We start from the raw sequence: 14,949 nt of genomic DNA, 5'->3' as shown, positions 1-14,949 counted from the left end.
TCGATCTGCATGTTGATTGGAATTAGAGTAGCTGGTGGGGGAATTTAGAGGGTTCTGATTCGATTGCAAACAAAAGTTGATTATCGTACTTGTTGCTTGTGGGATGGGGTAATTGTACAGTTTTAATTTGCATGATGCAATGCTTTCATCCACATTTCATCAGTATTCCTTCACCCCTATTCATTTATTTATTTACTATAATAATAATAAGGTTTTGTCTAATGTCTTTAAACATAGTATACATGATTATATGGATATTATGCGAAAGTGTTTACAAACTCACAATTTAAATAACATATATAGTTAGTTGTACATTATACGAAACATATTGATATTGCTTAACACTTTAAGGTCAATCAAAATATCTCAAAGTGGATGAGAAGTCTCAACTAAAATTTGTTTTCAAGGGGAGTTTCAATTCCTGCCATGAATATTGAAAATTTACGTTTAGATTGGACTCATTATGCACAGAAGTGTATAGTTTAGTGTTGAGTCTTAAAATGAAATTGACTCAATTTATCTCCTTATTGACTTGATGATAAATTTATAAGATTCGTGATATAACCCGACATAATTAGAATATTTGAGTTATCTAAAACAACCCAAGGGGAGGTAATCATAGCAAATTATTTTATAGAGCCGGGTCCAAAATTCACAATTTATATAATGGATGTTCACAATTTAAATACTGAATGTTCACAATTCAATTTGTGAACATTCAGTATATAAATGGATACGAATTCACTTTACAAGGCGAACTCGAGTCCATTGTATAACTATTGGAGATATTAGATATGTAATGGCAAATTATACTGTGCACCATTCAGTATATAAATGGATATGAATTCACTTTATGTTAATATTCTGTGTATTCCAGGCAATCATTCTGTGTATTCCAGGCAATTGTTATGTGTATTCATGTTAGTAACACATGTTGTGATTTCATGTTAGTAACACATGTTGTGATGTGTTTGTGCATTCGAATGTTTAGGAGGATGAGTTCTATGTATTTTGTGTAAATATTCTGTGTATTCATGTTATTAACACAAGTTGTAATGCGTTTGTGCATTTGAATGTTAGGAGGATGAGTTCTCTGTGTATTTTGTGTCAATATTCTGTGTATTTTCGACAAACATTATGTGTATTCTAGGCAAACGTTCTGTGTATTCTATATAATGATTATGTGTATTATAGATAATGAATTCCCTGGAGTCATTCGCGTCCGCATCCGCATCCACTAACATATGTGTATTTTGTGTTTCAATATTCTGTGTATTTTCGGTAAACATTCTGTGTATTCTAGGCAAACGTTCTGTGTATTATAGATAATGATTATGTGTATTATAGATAATGAATTCCCTGAGTCATTCGCGTTCGCGTCCACTAACACCGAAACGACGTCGTTTTACGTACGTGGTGCACATTGCTATGTGCACTGTGGTGCAGGGTATAACGATGCTCTGGACTTTACAGCGTTATACTGAAAACGACCCAAGAAATATATAGTGCCAATAATAATTTATGGGCCTTGTAAGAGAGGCTAATTGGACCTACACAACCATATATTGGGCTATACATTTGGGCCTCCATATATGATTTGCAAGCAAACATACTAGCACAAGGCCCACTAATATAGTCATATCATGGACCATGGTCAAAAAACGGCACAATTTCTTTAAGTAAAGAAACGATTATCGTCACATCTTAACGGAGCTTTGTAAATGAAACCATAGTTTATCTCAAATGATACTGCCTCATACATTTATTTTTATATTATCAAATAAAACTGTAGTTGAATTGAAATGAAACTAAATAACAGTTTCACGTATTTGAGCGTCTATTGTCCAATGAAACTGTAGTTGATCAATTCAAACCAATAAAGTTAATAGAAACACCCCATCAATACATTACATGATATATAATTACTAGCTAATATAAACGATTTTATCAACTTTATAATTCTAGCACTCATCCCATAATTACATTCTTAATTGATTGCATCTTCCAATTAAGAGTGTCTCACCAATCCCCCGAAAGTCCAAATGTGACTATTTGTCTTTCTCGTAAAAGTTCCAGAAAGAAGTCAAGTTTGACCGCAGAATTTACTAGTTTGACTATCCCACGCTCCACGTAATATTGCCATATTGAAAGTAAAATATTGTTGTCAGAGTATAGTTCCGTCATGAAATTATATTGATCGATAAAAGAGTATTTACAAAAAAAAAAAAAAGAATAAAAAAATAAAAAAAATAAAAATAAAAATAAAAATAAAAATCAAATTATCAAAATAAAAATAAAACATAATCTTTTGACAATGCACCCAAAAGAAGCCTAACCCCAACATAACTCTAACCTAAAGTGGCGGAGCTATAATCTTGATATTATTTGGAGCTCATGTGATTTAAATGTGAATATATAAATGCTCATCCACTAAATCACTAACTTTATTTTAACTAGTGAATTATATTGTTATAGGTAGTAGGCTATTGGCCACAATATATAAGACTTTGTAATAATATTCTATATATACATGCATACATATATATATATATATATATATATATATGTAGATGTATAGATTTGATGTGTTTGGTGAGATCACAAGGTATATAATAAGTACTAGTAGGGTGGCTAATTCTTGCATTGAATCTTGACTTAGCTAAAAGACAAAAGGGTCTATGTTCAATGTATGATTTTGATATGCATTGTAGTTAGTTGGAAGTTAGGGATAAGGCAGTGACAGAAAGCCACCATTGGTGGCTTGAGAACCATATACGCATCTCATCTATCACACTTTACAAATGACTTAAATTAGGAGAAATGATAACTTTTTTTACTAAGAAACTTGTACTCTATTTACATGTATACATTTAGACAAAATTTGTTCATATGTAATAATCTACAAATCACATAACAAAAATAAATCAAATTAAAAAAATTATATGCAAAGGTTCAACAAAGAATATATTAATAAATATTAAATTCATGATTTTTTAGTACTTATGTACTATTCATTCAGTAACCTGGGATGACTTCTTACGTACTCTTCACTCCAATGCTGATTATATGTATATTAATGCCCACGTGATGTTTATGCAAATAGGTAACCCACTGGCCACTACATCATTTTTATGTGTTCATCATGTTTTGTAGATAACCATCCACCATTATTTTATGTTAATTTTCCTAGCTTCCACCACTATGACGAGGATTTCCACTTAGTATTGTTTAATTTGATAAATAATTTTTGGCTTTTTCCCAACTTATGATTTTTCCTAAGAGGACACAAATGCCCCCTTCTAAGTTCTAAACAGTTTTCATGTATTATTTTATATGCCTTGTAATCACTTGTTTAATTAATGTAGGTGACGGTAATAATGTGTTACCGGTATGTATTTGAATATTATTTGAATATAATGTTGATACAGTGTTTTGGTATTTGAGTATAATATTGAGTGCAGTGCTTAGTGTACAAGGTGAGTTGAGTGTAGTTTTGTCTAGTAAGAAGTGTCGTCCCTCTACTTTGCGTTGTGAATCCTTTTATTCCCTTCAGCTCAGTAATAGAGCATTAAGGCTGCTGAACGTTGGTCATCAATGTCATTAATGCTGAGGAGCTGAACGTTGAGGAGCTGAACGTTAGTCATCAATGTTATCAATACTGAGGAGCTGAACGCTGAGGAGCTTAACGTTGGTCATCAATGCTGAGGAGTTGGACCGTTGCGCATTGATGCTGAGGAGTGAGGTGTCTTGGGTAGTTTGACCGGCAACTGTCATGACACGGTCTTGCCAATGGTTCCGGGTCGGGTGCTGCTAGCCTAATTACTCTGTCACCAGTCCCCCCACTCCCTAGCCAACGAGAGTGGTTGAGGTGGTTTGGGAGTAAAGACCAGTGTAAAAATTATTATTATTTTTTTTTTGTATTTTTTTTCGTTGCACTAGCACTACTTGATTTTCATCACCTTCCTTTCCCATGTCACTCAAGAGTTTCTAAATGTAATTTCAGTTATTCTCGAATACACTATCAATCATTCTCATATGCACATTTGTAATTACAGAAAATTACAAAAATGTTACCGCTTTTCATTGATTGAAAATTGTTGATGTGCACCGTCAGACATTTCTAAATGCACCGTAAAAATTACAAAAATTTCACGCGAATTTTTCCATTTCCATTGATTTTTCAATCTTGAATATGAACCATCAATCGTTTCTAAATGCACCATCAAAATATTTCCAATGCACCGTCAAATATTTCAAAATGCACCAGAGTTTCACACGACGGGCAACCTATTCGCATCTTATCCCAAAACACTCACCCCCTCCCTCTATATATATATATATATATATATTATGCTCAAAGAATAATATATGCTGAAAGCAACAAAAGAGTGAATACAACTTTGTGAAAGTGGATGTGAACACAGTGAGGTCAAAATCGTCAAATATAAAAGTGCAACAAAAGAGTGAATACAACTTTGTGAAAATGGATGTGAAGACAGTGAGGTCAAAATCGTCAAATACATAAGTGCAACAAAAGAGTGAATACAACTTTGTGAAAATGGACGTGAACACAGTGAGGTCAAAATCGTCAAATAAGTGGCTAGTAAATATAAAATATACTTGTCCTTCTCTTCAATCATTAATCCGAGAGCTATAGAGGAGGATAGAAATGTAATTATCAGCTCACTGGGCTTTATATATATGTAGTAGACGCTGGACACTCAACACTACAAATTCTTGTATAATCACTAGAGAATCACCGCCACCGCAACCTCCGGCCACCAACCGCCGTTGCCGCAGATCAGAGTATATATACTACGATGGCAAAAGCAGTAAGGACAGAGATGAGTATGTCAGGAAAGCTCCAGTACCGGCGCCGGCGGCCCCTCCCGAAGAGAGGACAAGTGAAGGTGGCCGTAGTTTTGGGGCTGGCTCACTCTCTCTCTTCCATCTTCTCTTTTGGGGCTCGTTCTCACTCTCGCCGGAGATCCCAACTTCAATGAAAACTGATCGAGCTTGGTCTGCCTGCAGCTTCTAGCTAGCTTACTTGTACATCCGTTAGTTTCTATTTTCATGCTACCTAAGCTCAGAGAATATATAGTAACAAGATTTTAGTTGTTACTTATAATTTCTTTTTAATATTTATACATTTTCCTAGCGTTTCGTGTCCTATGTTTCCATTTTCATGCTACTTTAATTCACAAAATTAGTAATTATAAAGTTACAAATTTCTTCTAAATATGAATGATTTGTTCGTATTCTTAATTTGAATCGGTTAGACAATTTTTAATAGTGAAATTTTTGGATAAGTTTTTTAGGTGTCAATTAGGGGAGAAGAAGGAAAAAAGAAAAATAAAAGCAAAATGAATTTGATAAAAAAAAATTTAAAAAAAAAAAAAAGCAAAAAAGGAGATTAATGCGCCAATGCACATGCCCGGCTGGGCGCATTGATTGCACTACACACGACCACATGCAAGGCATATTTGAACATTGTGGACTCACTTTTCTGATAAAAATCAGCTCCTTGAAGAAAGTTTTTTTTTTCTTCTCCCTCCACTATCTCTCTTCCACATCAATCACATTTCCTCAAAAAATTTGTTCAAAATCCACTAATGTGTATATCCTTAATTATGTTAATTTTTCTTATAATCTTTTACAAGCTATGATTAGAATGCAAGATCAAAATATTTTTGAGAAGATGGGAGTCATATATTTATTTAAAAAGAAGATTATGCAGCTGAATTTATTTTTTTTAAACATTCAACTAAATTACATTATGCACATTGTGAGATCAATAGTACAATCAGGTGCTAGCCAGCTATTTAGTACATTGAACTTTAAACTTTGCCATTAATGCCAAAGCTTCAAAGGTTAATTTAATTTATATACGATGAAGTGAGTCAGAGGTTAAGTTGCCGCTAAAAATGAATCTTGGTTGGATTCTCCAAAAATCCGATTCAGAATCGCAGCCAATCGGACTCCACCCTGGGCTACACGTTTCATCACAATTGGAAGCCTCGAGTTGAAGTAATCATCTGCATTTTTATATTATATATTGCATTAATATATATTCATCAATTAGAATAAAATAAAATATATTTCAAAAAAAAAAAAAAGAATAAAATAAAATAAATCAATTAATTTAGTGTACCTGACAGAGTTTGGCCAGCCTCCACATTTTTGTAACCCCATTTGCAGGCTAAGTTTATACTCTCTACAGCATACCTACAAATATACAAATTTTCTTTCTTATTTTATGTCTGATAATAACCTATGTCTTATTTTAAAATTATACCACTGACTCTGTTACAATATACTCCATAATATCTGTTTGTATATACTTTTTTAATTTACTGAAATATAAAAAAAAAAAAAGTTACTTCATGTCAATTAAGTACAATGCCATTAGTTATAGAAAACTTACTTATTTACGCAAGAGAAGAGATCGCCACTACATTCCTTCCATGACACAACATCATCTGTCCATGTCCCCTGACGACAACATAAAGAAATTACTATATGTAATGCCTTTGACGTTAGTGTTCCTAGGTAATTAAGCTTGCTTGCAAGCAATATGTGTATAGTAATCACTTACGTCAGTGAAGTTTCTTTCTATGTCTTCTTGAAGAAGGTTTACATCATTGCCGTAGTAATCTTTTGCTGCTGTCAGGATAATTTCTCTGTCCCATACCTATGTAATTTTCCCCATTTTTAAAAAAAAGATCGCATAAATTAACTTTAGCTGTTATTATTATTTGCTGAAAACTAATTATTATACTAATTAAGATGTTTAAAAAAAAATATCAAGAAACCAGGCGAGGCTACTTACATGGTGCAAGTTTGACTTGTGCCTAAACCAACGCAGTTCTATAGTGTTTCCTCCTTCATCAGTTGTGAATCCGACATGCATTGGCTGCATCATACAAAAAAGAATGCAAGTTTAAGAATGTTACTTCCATTTACAAAGAAAATCCACAGCCGCTATTATTCGAAGTGCAATTTTGGGAATTGATTATGGGAGTACGTAGTTTTTGTTACCTGATGGATATCTCCCATAAAATGTGCCAAAAACAGCAAAGCCTCAGTCATATTATCTGTGTTCATAGATAATATTCAGATATAATAAGTTGCTGGCTCTAATTTATTTATTAAAAAAAAAAAAAAGATTAATACACAGAATGAAGCTAGGTGTTATGGATCTCTTACGTCGACGATCGGAAGTTCCATCCCGGTAGTGAGAGAGCTGAGTGGTGAAGTTTTGGATGGCACCGGCAACACACATATCCTTCACTCCATGTTGATCATGGCAGTCCCCTTTCGTGTATATATGAATTTCATTTTTGTTAAATTAATTAAATGCAACAATTGGAAAATACAGAGAGTATATGTTGGACGAGGCCGGTAAAAAATTCAAATCTAAGAAATTGTTGGGTGAAAGCCCATAAAGGGCCAAGTCCAACCCCTGTCTCTTGAAAATGTGATTTTTGTTGTGTGCTATAACAAATGTGGTTTTTAGCATTTTGCAGTGAGCTATAACTTTTGGCTTAGTGGTAAGTATTTGATCATAATGGTATATACATAGACTTACTGTCATAATCGAAGTTGCAAGCTTGATCGGGGGTGTCGATGAAGTGGAGTGGGCTAGTCCACCGGTATTTATACCAGTGTCTCACTTGGTCCGGCCACACGCACAGCGCCGATAAGTCGCCGTCGACGTAGTCCGGCAACAACATGCTCACAGCATGCGCTGCCTCCTCCTTCAGAAGACCCTACAAATATATATATTTTCCTCGATCAAGACTTAACTAACGTCTCATATTAAACCATATTTTTAATGCTAATGTGTTATAGGCCGGGTATTACTCTGATCTTTTTTTACCTGTGCAATCCGACATGTCATCATATGACCCTCTTTACTCCATGCTTGAACGCCAGCAGGCTCGCCAATGAAACCCAGAAACAGAAACAAGATCGCGCAACCCAGTAATCTAAATCTCCTCATTTTTTCCCTTTTTTGTTCCGATGATGTTTGTGTTTGTTTTTGGGTATGTTAGTTCAATAAATATATATATATATATATATATATATATATATATATATATATATATATATATATATATATATATATATATATATATATATATATATATATATATATATATATATATATATATATATATATATATATATATATATATATATATATATATATATATATATATATATATATATATATACAGGAAAAGGAAAAGAAAAAGAAAACAATTCTCATTGTGTGCAAGCTACGTTGTAGTAGGCAGCATGTCATCACAAGCAAGCAACATAGGACGGCATGCATATTCTAGAAAATTAGCAGAATCCCAGGAACTAGTTGCATAAGAATAATGTCATGATTATCACATGAAATGGAGTAGTTAAATTCGGCAGCCACTTCAATTCTTGACGCAAGGGGAATCTCAAACTGTAATTGAGAAGAAACATATATACTGGGAACAGATCAGCCATGACGACTATGCTATGTTGTAAAGGCTTCATATTCATCTTCTATCCCTTTCCCTTTCAAGTTTCATCTTTATCTCTTCCAGATGCACAACTCGCCACGAAAGCAAGTAACCTCCCATGCTAAAACCAGATACATATACATCAGGTAGATTACACCATTTGTAGATCGAGATAATGCAAAAAACACAAAAGGATACATACATTGGCTTATCCATCTTAGCTATCCTTACGTTACGCTATTTTGAAGTTAACATTTCTTGCAATACAAGTATGAAGAAGATCCAGGGCGAGCAGACACAGACAGTGTGTGCCTCGGTTACTTTAAGAGAAAGCAATTTGAACTAATCTCGAAGCTAAAATGCACATATCAATGAGAGATGAGAGATATCCCGACTCACATTACCAAATATCTGATTGAAACGTCGTCTCTGCCCCACTTATGACTGGTTTCTGTTACTGAAAGTTCAGAGACACAGATTCACAGATCGCTTTGCACCTGTTATAGAACGAGTGTAATAAGGAAGGAGTGAGGTACTGAAAAAAAAAAAAAAAAAAAAAAAAAAAGGCTGCTATATCACATAAGATTATAATGTATTGTGAGATTTTAATATATAGTTCCATAAAAGAATTGAAATGAATACTAGAATAGTAATTGCATTGCATCTAGCAATTAAACGCCCACTGAAGTTAAAGTCTGTTTACTCCTTCAATGACGTAATATCTAAACAAAAGGAACACAATTACTACCTCACTGCTGCACTTTTGAACCTTCGTATGAGAACAGCTGCATTGCATTTGAAAAGCTTAAATCAGCGAGTTTTTCCTCGCTCATATCAAGTAAAGATGCTACGTAGTGAAGAACATGATGAATGTTAGCTGGATGGTTTAGGGTTTCTTTTGGCATTGACGAAGAAGACAAAGTTTTGGCAGAACTATCATTATCAGGAATTGGAATTTGTCCTTCACCGCCACTTTCTTTAGAAGCAGAGGTTTCATCTTCTATCAAAAACAAAGTATCTGGATTGTTTAATTTTGGAAAAGCATCGGGTGCATCTGTCTCCAACAAAATCCTTTCAATAGGAATTGAACGTAACATCTTCTTTGCCTTGCTTTCTTTCAAAGACATCAGAAACCCAGAGAGCGAGAAGTAAGCACCAAGCTTAGCAAATTCAGGAACCATTTCAGCAGAGCCAAGGAAAGAATGAAGGATAACTCCAGAAGGGAATGGACCCATAGATTTCAGTATCTCAAGAAGATCACCATAAGCTCGGACACAATGAATAGACGCGGGTCTTTTCAACTCTTTGGCGAGCTGAAGTTGTTGGCGGAAGACTTCAACCTGATCAGCAAAATCAATCTTCTTTCCCATTGAACCTTTATCCAAACCAATCTCACCAACCGCAGCTTCAGGTGTAGCGTCAAAGTATTCCTTCAATGTTTTCAACCAATTAGGTGTCCTCTCGGCAATGTACCAGGGATGGATCCCGAAATTTGGAACAACACAAGGATAGCTGTTGCTCATCTCCTTGACTATGTGCCAATCCTTCTCACACACACCATTCACCGCAAAATGAACCACTCCTGTATCAAGGGTTGTCCTAATTAATCGCGGGACCATATTAAAGATCCGTGGGTCTTGAAGATGACAATGAGCATCAAAAAGTTTCATTTCTGGCCTAAATCAACTGCTGTCACACTCTTCTTTGTCTTTATTTTCCAGCAGCCTTCTGTATCTTAAAAGTTAAAATGCACACTTTTGCAAATCCACTCCTGTAGTGTAACAGCTGCAGCACTTAAGAGAATAATAAAAATTAATGAAACCCTGTGCAGAAGTCCTGCAAGTAATTAGTCATATCACTCTATCAGGCAACAATAACATAGAAAAGACGCATGAGGGGCAACCCCAGCCAAATTGATCAGGCAGTTGACTTAGTACTACAAGACCTTGGTAACCACTAGGTTACAAGTTCGACTTCCAACAAGAGTAGCTTATTAGCCTTCTCGGTTTAAGTCAGTCAGCTATGAGCAATCTAAGGTGGTTTACATCCTTGTGGTCCTTTGTCGGCTAGGGTCACAAGGGGGATTAACCCCGTGCACACCCTCGAGTAGTGGCCGCGGGTTTCCCTAATCACTCAAAACAAAGAGACTCAGGCAAGAAGGCAGATGATTACACTACAAGACACAGTAAAAGCCAGATGATTAGCATTGCAGCCATTGCTACTGCCTCAAAATTCTAGTTCTGACTATATGAGTAATAAACTAATAATACACACAAATTCCATTAAACAGCAGCCACCAGGATAATACCAGAAGAATCCACAAGGAATAAGGACATTGCATGCTTGGGAAATTCAGTGCTCAAGAAATCTCCTTAGCCTCCTTACATGACATATCCACAATTTCAAATATATTAAAACTGAAATATGAAACCTTGTGTATATCTCAAGAACAGCAAAACCAATACATAACTGAGGTCAGGTTCTAAGATTTCTTAACTTTATATCCAAATCTTAAAGACTGGAGCATCAGGGAAGGCAAAATTTCAAGCCCCCATGGTGCCTCAAAGAACAAAGATCATTTTGCAAAGTCAGACAGCTCAGAAAAATCTTATCACTTATATAGTCTCTTCTTTCTTTGCAATTACATGTTTATTCAAGTCTTCAGTCATTTTCAATCACTAAAATGATCAAAGACAGCATTTTTATCGCACCAGAAGCTCTCAATTTTTCCAATTGCATTCCCATCACTCTATAAACAAGAATAATAGGAAGACGGGTATTTAAATACTGAAGCAATACATAATAATAATAATAAAATAAAAATAAACAAGTTGGAGAATTGGCGATAAATATATACAGCGTTTTACCTTATCTATGGAACTTAAAGGATTAAAGCCTCGAGCTATCATCAACACCACGGTGCAGTAAGAAGGCGGAATACGGCGAGTAAGTGAAGGCCAATGAGGAATAAAACGACAGCGTTTCACTGGCCCGTATGTCGTTGGGCTGGATCAACCAATCTTTATCTGAGTAGCCCAATTTACACAGCCCATTGCAGTTTTTTCCACTTCGCAAATCCAAATATTTTTCTTTTTGATATATTAAAACAGTTGTCTCAATAATTTAAATAAAAGATAATTATAGATGAAATGACATGGTCCCTTTCAATTTAATTAGAGTCTCGAGTTCGAATTATGAGAAGTAAGAACACAATTACGTTTCCATTCTTACCAAACTCCATAAAATTGCAATTACGTTTGGTTGGAGGGAATTGCAATTCTTAAGGTCCTCTCCCAGTTAAATTGTTCTTTATGCATAGTTGTGGCTCTTTGGTAATATTGAATTTTGTGGGCAACAATGGTTTTCATACTACACTTTTATTCATATTCTCAATTAATACTAATTGAATTGAGTCTAAGATCGATCAATATAGTACTAAATTCTGTCTTTCCTTTTTAGACTTTTCTTATAGTGAATCATCCTCGAATATTACAAACTCTTTCTTTTTGCATGCTTGGCTATAGAGGATTATAGCCAATCCACTTTAGTCTCGAATTGGGTACTCCTATTAGATAGATTAGGAGTCTTCTAACACATATGCCAACCTGTTTTTATGGGAATCCATAAAATTTGGCAATGTAGTATTCTTGATAGGGTAGAATTAGGAAAGGGTGAAAGCAGTTATATATACATTCCAAATCAGACGATCAATCATCAAATCGCGCGGCATAAATTAAAACCTAGCTCTATATATCGTTCTAGAGTACATACAGTACAGGCGGCCATGGCTTCAATTGAGCAAAACAACAAGCACCTTCTGATGCTAATGAGCTCCGACGGCGAGCAATTCACGGAGGAGAAATCCGTGGTGGTGCAATTTTGCCGCAATATCAAAACCACGGTGGACAGCGGCGGCGCCGGCGACGGTATCTTCGTCCCCAAAGTGGACGCCGAGAATATGGCGTTGGTTCTGGAATACTGCAAAGAGCACTTCGAGAAGGACTCTTCTGAAGATCCCGACGTGCAGGAGGAGTTAAAGCGGTTCGATGCTGAGTTCGTGAAGGTGGATTTGCTGCCTCTCTGCCTCCTCCTCCTGGCCGCCTATTTTCTCGACGTCAATAAGCTGTTAGCGGTTGCCTGCGAGGAGTTTTCCGGGCGGGTCAATGACCGGTGCCCGCCCGAAATCCGAGAGATCCTTGACGCCCTGTATGCGCATGCCCTTCAAGATGATCACAGGGTGCATGAGACTCCTTCATTTAAAAGTGCAATAGGTGGACATCAAGTCTCTTCCACATATATATTATAGTGATAGTTTTTTCTTAGTTTTGGAACCACAATTTAACTATTCAATTAATTGAAATTTGTTAGTAGATTGTATTTAGGAGAAGAAGAATTCATTAAAACTTGTTTGACTAGTAGTCTTTTAATGAACATATTATATTGATATGATATTTTGTTTATGATGCTCAACAAACTAATTAATCCAAATTTTGTTTTACTAATAGCTCCAATTGGAGTACATTTGGGGTTGGCGATAAGTTGGTTTGATACTCACAAAATTTTTATTTGACCCATATAAACTGTTTATTGATTTTTTTTAGTTTGAGCAAGTCAACAATGAGCAATTTAGGTTGACAAAAAAAAGAAGCCTTTGCGTTTGAATCCTCAATGGGGGTGTGAGTACTCTAATGTCCAGCAACTATTCATGTTCGAATCTTCAATGAGGGACAATCTCTTGCATCATTAAGACATATCCCGCAATTTATCTTCTTTCACAATTTTCAGGACTCCCAGGACCCAAGGCCTCAAGTTTACGATTTAAACCTTAAAAAAATTAATTTGAAATTCAAATTTATATTGTAGTGATAATTTTATCTTGCAAACAAAAGTAATTTGGTATCCTTAATTACATTAGTTTAATTAATAGATAACACGTTCAAGGCAGTTTATAAAGTTTCCTTAGTTAGGCCATTTGGAATAGGCAAGGGACAATTATTATAATGTCAAACTGATGTTGTCATATTCCATGTTTCATATACTATAGTTATATCGGCATATCTAAGTCCACTCATAAGAATCATTACGAATCCCTACCAATTATTAAGTCATACTAAATTACCATCACCAAAATCAACCCAATTTTTACTCTTAAGCATATTAGTTAACTATTGTATTATTTGACTTTATTTTTACAAATATTTTAATAAATTTGTTATATTTACTTACTATTCTCGCTTCAAAATAATTAATGATTGTGCAAGTTGCATTATTTTATTATACATATATAATATATACACTTGAGCTTTATTCTGCTAGCTAAGCTTCCTAAATCCCATCAACATATCAACTTTTAAAAAAATAAAATAAAACGGCCATTCTGGACAAGTTGGATGCATGAAGTATGCTTTATTTTCTTTGTTGAGATGCTTGTATTACTTAGTATAGTCTTGGAATAAATGATTTCTTTATAATTTTAAATCTCATTAAACACATTTACTTTTTTATTTAAATGTAGTTGAAATTTTCACATTTTTTCACCATCTAATAATAATAATAATTAATAAATTTATTCTATTAAATACATATTTACTTTTTTATTTAAGGCGTTGTTAAAAGTTTTAAAACTTTCACATCTTTTCACCATTCAATAATAACTAACTTTATTCTATAGTCTTGAAATTGATAAGATCTTTAAAATTTTTAATGTTTTTAAGCTATGTGACAATTCCGCTTTAAATCTAAAATTTTGTTAAGATCATTCTGTCAAATTTTAATTTATTCTTATTTGTATCCCATAACGAAAGAAACATTCATTATTTATTATACCAATACTATACCAATACTCCCAATGCATACAAAATGATTAAAAATAAAATTTTTATTATTAAAATAGAAAATTTTTAAATTAAAAACTATATATTTATTAAAAAAAAAAAAGGAAAAGAAAAAAGTAGGCGCCTTATAACTAGGTAGATACAAGGAAGCCTCCAAAAACAAACGGAGAAAAGATGGGATTTTGAAAAGTGGTTTCCTTTTCAATTTTGGAGTCTGACTCTCTCTTTCACAACTCCCTCCCGCAACTCGCACCATTCTTTCTTTCTTCCAACTTCTAAGAACTTCTCATATTCCTTCCTTTCCTTTCGATCTCCTCTCCTTCTCTATTTCTTTTCTTTTTCGTTAAAGATTATTCTATATAAATATATATACACACACAGATACACAGAGTTAGTGCCTTTGGGCTTAAACCATGAACGGCAAGGCTAGTGTTTCCAGAGAGCTCAATGCAAAACACACCAAGGTTTGGCTACTCTTTTATTTTTTGCTTTTTTTGTTTTGGCTAAATACAGGGTGTTCTTCAAAACTCAATCTTTTTTGGGTTTTCCCCCATAATTTTGCTTCTATAATTTGGTGTAAGCATACCGTTTTATCTCTTTTTTTTTTTTTTTTT

At 34.3% G+C, this 14,949-nt stretch overlaps 4 protein-coding genes across 12 annotated transcripts in view; 2 read left to right on the top strand and 2 right to left on the bottom strand.

Annotated features, from left to right (window-relative positions):
* Positions 1–5,694: 5,694 nt before the first annotated feature.
* On the bottom strand, positions 5,695–8,046 carry LOC116028649 (endonuclease 1). Its single transcript, XM_031270426.1, has 9 exons — positions 7,880–8,046; positions 7,589–7,769; positions 7,207–7,314; positions 7,039–7,094; positions 6,830–6,913; positions 6,596–6,691; positions 6,425–6,492; positions 6,152–6,225; positions 5,695–6,035 (listed from the first exon to the last, which is right to left on the bottom strand). Exons 1-9 carry the CDS (start codon positions 8,000–8,002, stop codon positions 5,908–5,910), a joined length of 918 nt encoding a protein of 305 aa, XP_031126286.1. The 5' UTR covers positions 8,003–8,046; the 3' UTR covers positions 5,695–5,907.
* A 200-nt stretch (positions 8,047–8,246) lies between these two features.
* LOC116030515 (uncharacterized metal-dependent hydrolase BU355) lies at positions 8,247–11,421 on the bottom strand. 9 transcript variants are annotated; one of them, XR_004100419.1, is made up of 3 exons: positions 9,250–11,343; positions 8,704–8,998; positions 8,247–8,622 (listed from the first exon to the last, which is right to left on the bottom strand). XR_004100419.1 is itself a non-coding variant. In XM_031272780.1 (3 exons), the coding sequence occupies exon 2, from the start codon at positions 10,169–10,171 to the stop codon at positions 9,251–9,253; it is 921 nt and encodes a 306-aa protein (XP_031128640.1). In that variant the 5' UTR covers positions 10,172–10,294; positions 11,369–11,421; the 3' UTR covers positions 8,247–8,998; position 9,250. The 9 variants fall into 9 exon arrangements, 7 of the variants coding, with proteins under 7 accessions (XP_031128640.1, XP_031128641.1, XP_031128636.1 ...); XR_004100420.1 differs by having other exon boundaries at positions 8,901–8,998; XM_031272780.1 differs by adding an exon at positions 11,369–11,421 and having other exon boundaries at positions 8,247–8,998; positions 9,250–10,294.
* A 693-nt stretch (positions 11,422–12,114) lies between these two features.
* On the top strand, positions 12,115–12,880 carry LOC116029135 (SKP1-like protein 20). The gene has a single exon (XM_031271038.1). It carries the CDS (start codon positions 12,115–12,117, stop codon positions 12,805–12,807), a length of 693 nt encoding a protein of 230 aa, XP_031126898.1. The 3' UTR covers positions 12,808–12,880.
* A 1,628-nt stretch (positions 12,881–14,508) lies between these two features.
* LOC116030904 (ADP-ribosylation factor GTPase-activating protein AGD5-like) overlaps positions 14,509–14,949 on the top strand; it is a 5,999-nt gene continuing 5,558 nt past the window's right edge. Inside the window, exon 1 of the mRNA XM_031273272.1 lies at positions 14,509–14,799. Within this exon, the coding sequence (XP_031129132.1) occupies positions 14,749–14,799 (51 nt within the window). The 5' untranslated portion in view covers positions 14,509–14,748. The remainder of the gene's footprint in view (positions 14,800–14,949) is intronic.

This window comes from Ipomoea triloba, chromosome 9 (genome assembly GCF_003576645.1).
Source record: "Ipomoea triloba cultivar NCNSP0323 chromosome 9, ASM357664v1".
Classification (NCBI taxonomy): domain Eukaryota; kingdom Viridiplantae; phylum Streptophyta; class Magnoliopsida; order Solanales; family Convolvulaceae; genus Ipomoea; species Ipomoea triloba.
This window is presented reverse-complemented; position numbering and strand designations above follow the sequence as displayed.

Excerpts from the sequence above, each read along its gene's own strand:
- LOC116028649 (XM_031270426.1), bottom strand. The coding sequence starts at position 8,002 with ATGAGGAGATTTAGATTACTGGGTTGCGCGATCTTGTTTCTGTTTCTG. Across the intron at positions 7,315-7,588 it reads TTGCAACTTCGATTATGACA|GGGACTGCCATGATCAACAT; the intron begins GTAAGTCTATGT and ends TATACACGAAAG. Across the intron at positions 6,914-7,038 it reads TTATGGGAGATATCCATCAG|CCAATGCATGTCGGATTCAC; the intron begins GTAACAAAAACT and ends TGTATGATGCAG.
- LOC116030515 (XM_031272780.1), bottom strand. The coding sequence starts at position 10,171 with ATGAAACTTTTTGATGCTCATTGTCATCTTCAAGACCCACGGATCTTT.
- LOC116029135 (XM_031271038.1), top strand. The coding sequence starts at position 12,115 with ATGGGAATCCATAAAATTTGGCAATGTAGTATTCTTGATAGGGTAGAA.